The sequence below is a fragment of the Notolabrus celidotus genome, chromosome 5 (genome assembly GCF_009762535.1).
Source record: "Notolabrus celidotus isolate fNotCel1 chromosome 5, fNotCel1.pri, whole genome shotgun sequence".
In the NCBI taxonomy this organism is placed as follows: Eukaryota; Metazoa; Chordata; class Actinopteri; order Labriformes; family Labridae; genus Notolabrus; species Notolabrus celidotus.
In genome coordinates, this window is record NC_048276.1 from 34,226,592 (window position 1) to 34,236,976 (window position 10,385).

The 10,385-nt window shown below is 41.3% G+C and overlaps 1 protein-coding gene across 2 annotated transcripts in view; it reads left to right on the top strand.

The window, feature by feature from the left end:
• The window catches only part of dtx2 (deltex 2, E3 ubiquitin ligase), a 31,519-nt gene extending 23,952 nt beyond the window's left edge, over positions 1-7,567 (top strand). For both annotated transcript variants that reach the window (XM_034683488.1, XM_034683489.1), the window contains 3 exons: positions 778-939; positions 3,033-3,122; positions 6,134-7,567. In XM_034683488.1, coding sequence (XP_034539379.1) covers positions 778-939; positions 3,033-3,122; positions 6,134-6,394 — 513 coding nt within the window. In that variant the 3' untranslated portion in view covers positions 6,395-7,567. The remainder of the gene's footprint in view (positions 1-777; positions 940-3,032; positions 3,123-6,133) is intronic.
• The last annotated feature ends 2,818 nt before the right edge of the window (positions 7,568-10,385 follow it).

Here is a 10,385-nt window from a genome sequence, read left to right on the forward strand (position 1 = left end):
CTATGGTTAGTAACTTTAATGGGATAGGGAGAGTTAAAGTGAGTGACGGGCAGACAGAGGAGAGAGAGGGAAAGACAGGATCCCAGTGTGTCAGTCTAAGCCTATAGCAGCATAACTAAGAGCTGTCCAAGCCTGAACCAGCTCTAACTATAAGCTGTATCAAGAAGGAAAGTTTGAAGCGTACTCTAAAAAGTAGAGAGGGTGTCTGCCTCCTGGACCCTGACCATTCAGAGCTTTGTAGGTCAGAAGAAGGAATTTAAATTAAATTCTAGTCATGGCAAACAAATATAAATACTTCCCAAAATATTGGACCAGCCCTTTAAGCCAGTGTTATGCCTTTTATAGTATTTATTATAACCCATACTTTAATCACACAAGATATCAATGTAATTGTGTTTTGGAAAATGCTTTCCTTTAATAGAGATCTATAGTAATTTTTAGACGAGCTACAACATTCGCCAACAGTGTAATGGTCCTTTAAAAATGTGATGCTGTGTGCTCCTTTGTTGCTCAGGATGCTCTAACAGTTATTGATCCGTGTTAGGGTGGTAGGGTATAAACTGAATACCCAATAACTGTATCACATGCTAAACGAACAAGTGTGAGTGAAGTCCTCGCTGTCGAGAGCAGAGGTTTAGTGATCCGTGCAGGAGAGGGGACATGAAACCAAACTAAAGTCTCACCAGTGGATCGATGAATAATTGATCAGCACTTACCTGGTTTGTATTGACCTGCTCGCTTTTTAAAGGCCTCTCTGCTTGTGTGTTTTCCTCTCAGGACGGCAGCATGCAGTGTCCCTCGTGTAAGACAATCTATGGAGAGAAGACCGGCACACAGCCCAAAGGGAAGATGGAGATTTACAGCATCGCCCAGTCTCTGCCAGGTCACCCAGACTGTGGAACCATCCAGATCATTTACAGCATACTGCCTGGTATACAGGTAGGCAGATAAATATAAAACCAGACCTCATCCTGTTGCATGCTGGGAAAATCCAGGAGTTTATTTCATATTCAGCTGGCTTTCACTGTTTTCCAAGCTTCTTGTTTTGCAGCAACTACTGTATATATTTTTCCAGTCCTGCTTAGTAGAAAGTATTTTAAGAATTCAAGGCACCAAAAATTTCGCCTCTAAAACCTGAAATTGAACAAAAGCTTCGGCCTTGATGTTTGGAGATTATTTATCTTCACTCACACACACAGCTGTTCTGCCAAGCCGGATCGACACTTCACATTACCACCGTCCATCCCCTCATTCCACCTCTGTTACTACTTCAGCAGGAGGATCAGAGGCAGAGTCACCTAACCCCACTCATATGCCTTTCTGCATTACATACATAGACTGTATAAATAATGGACGTAGTGTCCGTGACGTCACACATCTGTTTCTAAAGCGCTGTTTTGAAGCCAATCGGCGGCGGAAGCCATATTGGAAATGCTGAACTCAACCTAACTGTTGTCAAGGGATTGTGAGGTAAAGAGGAGGGCTTTGAGACTCCTCGCCAACAGCTACTGTGTTCCCACCTGTCAGTCAAGTCAGCTGTGCCTCTCATAATGGAAAGCTAGTAATCTCAATGTCTTCGAAATTTCTGCGTTATGAAAAAATTCACCCCATACATTGTGTGCCGATCAAGAAATGAGCTATCCAGACTACACTTGTTTTTTGAACCAGGCTGTGAACATGTTTATTTCTGCTGTAAAGATCGTCTTCTTTGAATAGGTGTGTATGTGGTTTCTGGTACTTCCAGAGTCAGCCTCAAGTGGACACTCGATGAACTGCAGCTTTTAACACTTCCGCATTGGCTTCAATTTGGAGTTGCCGCTTGGTTACATGCTGCAGACGAGGCGTATCGGGACTAAATACCCACCTTGAAAAAGCACAATATAAGAGCCAAACATAAACGTTTGGAGCTCTTCCTCTCAGGGGACAGCTGCACCAGTTGCCCCTTGGAAATGCGACTTCAAGGCTCCCATGTTTGACACTTCACTACCACACTCACTAGAGGATCATGTGATTTTTTTTGGGACAGTTGTTTTCAAAAAGTGTGGGTAATTTTTGAATGATCTAAGGAACAGTAATGTAAAGACATCATCAGAAAGTAGAGAAACTGGTGGCAGCTACAGAGAGACAGAGAGAGATACCTCATGGTTTCTTGTAACTTCACTGTTCGGTGTCTCATCTCATCACGGCAGTAAAAGGCAAATCAAAGCTGAGTTACCCACCATCAAAACAAATGAAAATGTAGAGATCAATTAAAGATGACTCAGCTGTTCCAAGGCTGTCTGGTTACTTTAATTCGGTTTATAGAGCGCCATTCAAAGTTGGTCAAACCTAAAAGACAAGGAAGCTCAGTTTAACCTGCGGGGAGTTTCCAAAGGCCCCAAAGTAAAAGTCAAAAGTTTAGAGCTGCAGACGTGTTTACTGTGGAAACAAAACAAAACTCAGTCGAGCTGCCAAGAAGAGTTACTGAGTGAAACAGTCAGAGAAACACCAACAGCCAAATCAAATCTATTGATCTGGTTCCATGAGATTGATTAATGCTGGTCTCCATTCTTCTTAATGGAAGAGCGCCTTGTTTCAGAAAAGTCTCACTTCTCCTTGGAGTTTCTTGTTCTTCAAACGCTCCCCTCAAACGCAGGTGTTGGAAAAGGAGATGTGGCTTTATGTTCTGGCCAACATGATACCTCAGAAGACCGGTTTGAGAGGGGGGTGGGCTGGAAATAAGAAACGACTAGAGAACAAAAGTGCAGAGTGAACTAAAGTTTTCTCTAACAAAGTTTTTACCAGATTCATGTTCAGACTGGTTTGCTCGTTGTCCAGAGTTCTTGTGACCCCGTCCTCTGGGACAACTTTTAATTGAATTCTGTGTCCCTCTGTAACCAAAAGCTTCACGAATCACTGATTTCATGTTTCAGATCAGATTTGTATTGAGCTGTTTGTGCTCTGTTAATCCAAACCCCAGTTATTATTAGATTATTTGATTGTCCCAGCTGACCTCCCGGATTAAACTTCTTTATGTTTCCTTTCTCCAACAGGGCCCCGAGCATCCCAACCCGGGACAGCCGTTCACCTGCAGAGGCTTCCCTCGCTTCTGTTTTCTACCGGACAACGACAAGGGCAGGAAGGTAAAGAGCCACAGACTTCACAAACTTCACTTCCTACAGCTGGGACTGAGTCTGCATCACACACATGTATCAAAGGGAAGGGGGTCAGCCAGTGACAGAGGTTACCTGTTAGTCCTGTAGCAATGCTGGGGGGTTTAATTTAATCCTTGATACAGGACAGGGAGATGGTTTTGTTTCTCTGGTTTTGATTGAGCAAACAGTGGTTCATGAATTAGGCCAGGCCTTCTGATCTACCAACAAGTATCCCATGAGTCGGGGCCAAAACAACCCTCATCTGACAGAACGTGGACTCCACTAGAAGGTGTGTGGCACCGAGACGTCAGCAGCAGATCTTTTAAGTCCTGTAAGTTGCGAGGTGGAGCCTCCAAGAATCAGACTTCATTGTCCTTCACATCCCAAAGTTACTTAATGGGATTGATATTTGGGGTCCACTCTCCTGTGCCTCTCCAGGCCACCTTCTTCCATTGCTCTGGGATATAGTTCTGGTGCTCGTGCACACATGGTCTTTTTCAGCAATTTTGTCCCCTTTAGCTCTTCCCAGACCACCCTGTCCCCCCCAAGCACACCATGACCTGGTCATTGGTTCACCTTTTTGTTCCTTCCTCGGACCACTTGTTCTAGGTACTGACTTCTGCAGACCAGGAACACCCTACAAGAGCTGCAGCTTTGGAGATGTTCTGACCCGGTCACGTAGCCATCAAAAGTTTGGTCCTTGTCAAAGTCGCTCACATCCTTATGCCCACTTATTTACTTCCAACCCATCAAAATGTTCACCTGCTGCCTAACACCTCACCCACTGACAGGTGCCACAGTAATGAGATCATCAGTGTTATTCACTCCACCTGTGAGCAGGACTTTATGTTATTCCTTCTTTGTCCTCTATAAACATTAACATGAAAAAGGTCTTTCAGATCATCTCCATCCATTCTAACACACCTGAAAATGTTTGTCACAATACCAATCATGAACACAGACATACATCCAAACCAGTCACTCCATGTAAAGATAATGACCACATGGTCCGTTGCATAGAACTGTAACAGTCATCTGCAGCTCAGGCAAGAAGAATACATACACTACCAGTCGGAAGTTTGGAAACACCTTCTCATTCAAGGGTTTGTATTTGTTTTAATTATTGTAAACACTGTAGATTAATACTGAAGACATCAAAACTATGAAAGAACATATATGGAATTATTGAATGAACCAAAAAGTGTTAAACAAAACAGAATCTGTTTTATATTTTAGATTCTGTAAAGTAGCCCCCTTTTTCCTTCATGACAGCTTTGCACACTCTTGGTATTCTCTCAGTCTGCTTCATGAAGTGGTCTCCTGGAATGGTTTCTAATGAACATGAGCCTTGTCAAGAGTTCATTTGTAGAATGACTTGCCTTCTTAATGTGTTTGAGACCATCAGTTGTGTTGTTCAGAGGTAGGGTTAGTACACAATGGATAGCCCTATTTGACTACTGTTGTAATCCAGATTGTGGTAAAACCAGATTATTTCATAGTTCTGATGTCTTCAGTATTAATCTACAATGTTGAAAATAATTAAAACAAATACAAACCATTGAACTAGAAGGTGTGGTGTCCAAACTTTTGGCTGGTAGTGTACATATGAACGTCCACACTGTCACAGCCTTGAGAAGTAGGAAGCTGCTTCACCTGACTACAGATGGAATATTGAGTTCCTTCACATCATAACAAAGCAGTGGAGCTCTAGAAGCCACACAGCTGAACACCATTAACTCCACTCTGCATGGCGCCCCATCAGGGCTGTGGTGTTTCCCTGTGATTAGATTAAGAATACTTTGTGCTCATTATAAAGTTGTGTTGTTTCCATGGTGAGTTAGTGGCTCATTTCCTGCTCAGTGGCGTCTGCAGCTGCACTCTTCAGCTTCTATAAATAACCTCTGATGTAATCCATTAATGGAAATTAAGATCAAATTATCTGTGTTGTATTTTGTCCGTGCTGCTCCTCAGACGTCTACCTTTAGAGTCCTCAGTGTTTAGTTCCCTGCAGAGTGAGGAATATATCCGGGAGGCGCCAGGCTTTTATTGGTGAAAAGTGTTTAAAGTGTTTTTAGGAGGCGCTGTTGATTTCCATCAGTTAGGCAGCCTATTTCCCTTCATCATAACAAGTTGCATAATCCTCTAAAAGCTTCATTATTTGTGTGTGGACTGTGTGTTCATATGGAAAAGCACATAGACAGCAGAGTCAGCAGGTTTCTTAAATGATAGTGCTAAAAAAAAAATAAAGCTTGTAAAGCTGTTTTGAATCAAGATGTATCCATAAGTCTGAGTTAGCAAACAGACAGTCAAGATGAACCTGCTTATTGGTGTGAGAGGCGCCTCATGGTTTTAAACCAGGGTTTAAAAACGGGTTGGTTTTTAGAGGAAAAGGATCAGTGTCACAAATTAAGGATCAAAATACAAAAATCTGCTGTTCACTTTAGAAATCCTTAAAGATACCCAGAGGTTTTAGTTTGTTTTGATTGTGCAAGAAAAGGGTGACCGAGTGATAGAAGACAGAATAACAAGTAAACAAGGCACAAATATGGAAAACAAAACAAAAAGACAAACAAAGGAGTAATACTTAAAATAATAATAATAATAATAATAAGAGGAAAACAAAAAAACAGCAACAACAAAACAAAGACACAAAAAACAAATAGAGCAGAAGTAATCTATAAAAAGTAAGCAATGAAAGAGGGAGATAACAATAATAATAATAATAATAATAATAATAATAATAATAATAATAATTATAATGATAATAATAATAACGATAACAACAATAATAATAATAATAATTATAATAATAATAATAATAATGATAATGATAATGATAATGATAATAATAATAATAGGAAAGTAAATAAATATATGATATCAATAATGAAAATGAAACAGCAGCCAGGTCAGAACCACACATGACCACTTTTTGGAGCAGGTTTTGAGGTAGTCCTCCCCCATTCCTAATGATTCATCCTCCTCCCTCTGCTGCACAGGTGCTGGAGCTGCTGAAGGTGGCGTGGATGCGTCGCCTCATCTTCACTGTGGGAACCTCCAGCACCACCGGCGAGCCCGACACGGTGGTGTGGAACGGCATCCACCACAAAACAGAGATGATGTCCAACCTGTCGGGCCACGGCTACCCCGACCCAAACTACCTGGACAATGTTCTGTCTGAGCTGGCCTCTCAGGGCGTCACCGAGGACTGCCTCAAAGCTCCAGGCGGCGGCGGTGGCGGCGGCAGCAGCAGCAGTTAGGTTCCAGCTCCACCCGTGTCCTCTCACTGCTGAATTAACCCTTTGTTCTCCACCCTCTGCAGACAGGTGGACCTCCTGCAATCCCCGCCTGTTAATGTCAGTTAATATCAACATCTGCCCAAACCTCATTGAGTGAGCGAAGGGGAGGAGACGTGAGCGGAATAAAGAGCTTCTCTGGAAGAACGCAGAGTACTTCATGCTCCACTACATTCCTGCTCATCACATATTTCAGGAGACTGAACTCAGAGAGAAACGAGGCTCCTCAAACGCCGGGCCTCTTTTATCCACGCTCCACACTCTGGAGATTTAGTGTTTTTGTTCTGTTTTTCCATCAAAAGCCTCATCTGTATCCCCTCGTCTAGTTTCCATGAGAATGGCAGCTCTCATCGGGGATAGAAATCTCATGAAGCACTTTAGTTGTGACGGTGCATTTAGCTGACAAGATGTGAGATTTTTCTGGTAAAGGGCAGTAAAAACTTGTGTTCAAAATTGGGAAGTTATGCAATTAATGTGGGATGGTTTGTGTTTAGCACAAATACACTGAAACTTTTAGTAGCAAAGTGAGTATATATTAGTGATTTTAATGTGAGGGGCAATACTTAAACGATGTACATATATACAAATGTGAGTGAAAAAAGAAAACAGGAAAATCAAGTTGTGTCTACATGGAGGAAAATCAAGGTGTGCATTTTTTAACATTTAATCCCACTTCTGATTGGAATAAGTTTTATTCCCTGAACTGATTTGAAGTCTAATGCACCCTCATTCATTCATTAAAAACAGCAGAAAATGAACCAACAGGCATTCTCTGGACATTAGTTTTGTCACTTAACATGTAAGTTTGTGTTGTCATGTGTGTGAGGAGGGACGTGGTTGTCGTATATATCTTGACAACCTCCAATCTTTTGTCCAGACGGATGGGAAGGACCACTGACAAGAAACACAAGAAGCTCTGGTTAGGAACATTTTTCAGTGTGACAATCAAGGTCTTGAACTCGTCTTGATTAAACAAGACACGTGAAGCTGGAGCGAGGAGCATGTTGATGTTCCTGTCAGCTATAAGCTCCCCTCCTGTATCCACACGCATTATTCTGCTCACAGAGCTGCAGTACTGTCTGACATGTATACAAGCAAAACTGAAAAAATCTGCAATAAAGAAATAAGGCAAATGAATCCTGATGTGGTCTCTGACTTTGGAGTTGTCTTAGGGAAACTTTATTATTATTATTATTATTAAAGCAGCTAGAGAGAGTTTTCTTTAGGAGATAGCTGAACACTCAGAATAACTCAGAGCTGATTTATTATGTTGAGAACCAGCTTTGTGGATCTGCTTGGTGCGATCACCTCTGTCAGGGTTAGTGAGGCCAGATGACCAGAACATATCCAGGGAATGTTGAACTTGCTCTGTAGTACAGCGTAAACCTCAGTCCTTTAGAGAGACTTCATGCTTTTACTATGAAACACTCCAAATCACTGGCTATGAACGTGTGATTTAATTTCAAAGTCAACATGACACCCACAGACTGTAAAATTAATGGGCAATAACTGTGATGTCACCCAGCTGTTTCTGAAGCGCTGTTTTGAAGCCAATTGTTGCCATATTGGAAATGCTGAACTCAACCTAACTGTTGTCAAGGGATTGTGAGGTAAAGAGGCGGGCTTTGAGCCTCCTACAAGGTTCCCACACGTCCTGAAAAACCTGGAAAACCTGGAAAACAGTTGACCAGTTTTCCAGTACTGGAAAACACCTGGAAAATGGGAGAAAAAGTAATATGTCCTGGAAAATCACGGATTGTCCTGGAAAATTATTCCAACATGACTGCGTGCGACCTGACAAGCTTAAAAAAAACCACATCCCCATTCAACATTTGTGGCCATTTTTGTCATTCAGTTCTATTTATGTCAATATATGCACTGATCCTCTGATTATTATATTTATTTATTTATTTATTTATTTCAGTAAGGCAGCTTCCAGATTCCTTTACTGGCTCTTTTGTTTTTTACATAGCAAATTTTATATTTTTTGAGAAAAGAGAAAGCTGAGATGAGAGTTGGCCATCATTGTTAGGCAAGGCAAGGCAGCTTTATTTGTATAGTGCATTTCATACACGAGGGCAACTCAATGTGCTTTACATTAAAACATTAAAAGCATTGGAAACATTCAGACAGGCATAAAATAACATAATTAAAATGACAAATATAATAAAAACAGGAAAATTCGAATATATTAAAAATTACATTAAAATTTTAATTTAAAGTGAGTTAAAATAATCTAAGATAGGAAGGCAGTGGCAAATAAAAAAGTCTTAGTCTTTGATTTAAAAGAGGTGAGAGTTGGAGCAGACCTACAGCTTTCAGGGAGTGTGTTCCAGATATGTGGTGCATAATGACTAAACACTGCTTCACCATGTTTCATTCTGACTCTAGGGACTGAAAGCAGACCAGTACCTGATGACCTCAGAGGTTGAGGTGGTTCATAAAGCAGCAGCAGATCAGCCTAAACCATTCAGTGCTTTATAAACCATCAGCAGGATTTTAAAGTCTATTCTCTGATGTTACTTGGCTGCACTAATAAAGTGCTTTACATCTGTGGTTGCATTATGCTATAATCAATTTGCCATCACTTTTAAGCATGTAAGAGATGATTTCATGGATAGCAATAGACTGCACGTCTTTAAATGTAGACTTCTACTTAGTGGAACATATTAGACTATTTAGGAACTAAATTAGGAACTAAATTTAGACTGTCATACCAGCTTGATCATCACTGAAAATGTCCTGGAAATGTCCTGGAAAATGATCTCTGGAAAAGAGTGGGAACCTTGCTCCTAGCCAACAGCTACAGTGTTCCCACCTGTCAATCAAGGCAGCTGTGCCTCTCAATGGAAAACTCGTAATGTAAATATCTTTGAAATTGCAGCGTTATGAAAAAATTCACCCCCGTACAGTGTGTGCCAATTGAGAAATGAGCTATCCAGACTACACTCGTCTTCTGTACCAGGCAGTAAACATGTTTATTTCTGCTGTCAAGTTCAGCTTTTTTAATTGGTGTGTATGTTGTTTCCGGTACTTCCAGAGCCAGCCTCAAGTGGACGCTTGATGAACTGCAGTTTTTAATACTTCCGCATTGGCTTCAATTCTTGCTGCTGAAGCTTGCAGCTTGATGACACCTCTGAAATAAAAACACTGTGAATGTGTGTGGAAGTCATGTGGAGGCAAAACAAAGAGAACAATCCAAATGGTATGATGATAGCCAGAGAGAGAGAGAGAGAGAGAGAGAGAGAGAGAGAGAGAGAGAGAGAGAGAGAGAGAGAGAGAGAGAGAGAGAAAGAGAGAGAATGAAAAAGAGAAGCCAGCTGAAGTAGCCCAGACCCAGCATGCCCAGGTGCAGGACATTAAATCAGCTGGCTCCGCCCCCTTACCTACAGCCAACCTGGAAAGAGGAAACACAGGACAGCAGGAGAAACATTCACAGAGAGCTACAATCCCTGCATAACAACATAAGGTCTGTATTTAACTATTGTTTCAACAACTGTGTTTTAAAGCTTGAGTTTGGCATCATAAACATCACCATCTTGTGATGAAAACAGAAGAGAAATCCTGTTTATTAGCACTAACCAGCAGGTTTTAGAAGTTGTGATCACAACACTGCTGGTTAGCTTGGATTTTCATGATCTAATTAACCAGTTAATGCATCTGCAGAGAGCATGTTTTGTATCACTTGGCATGTGGTGACGTCCTGCTTCCTACCAGCAGCACCCTCAAATCTGTGCAGAAACTCAAACTGTGATGGCAAAAATCCAAAACTCACTACACTAGTGCTCAAACTGATGAGTGACTTCATCGTGGCTGTACTTTGTCACTGTTTAGAGTGTCCTGAATCATGTTTTATAAATCCTTACCTTCTTTGAGAGCACACTTCAAAAGATGCAGCAGTGGTTTTTTTGGAGGAGTGTTAATGTGAAGGGTAATATTATAGTGTTTAAAGCCG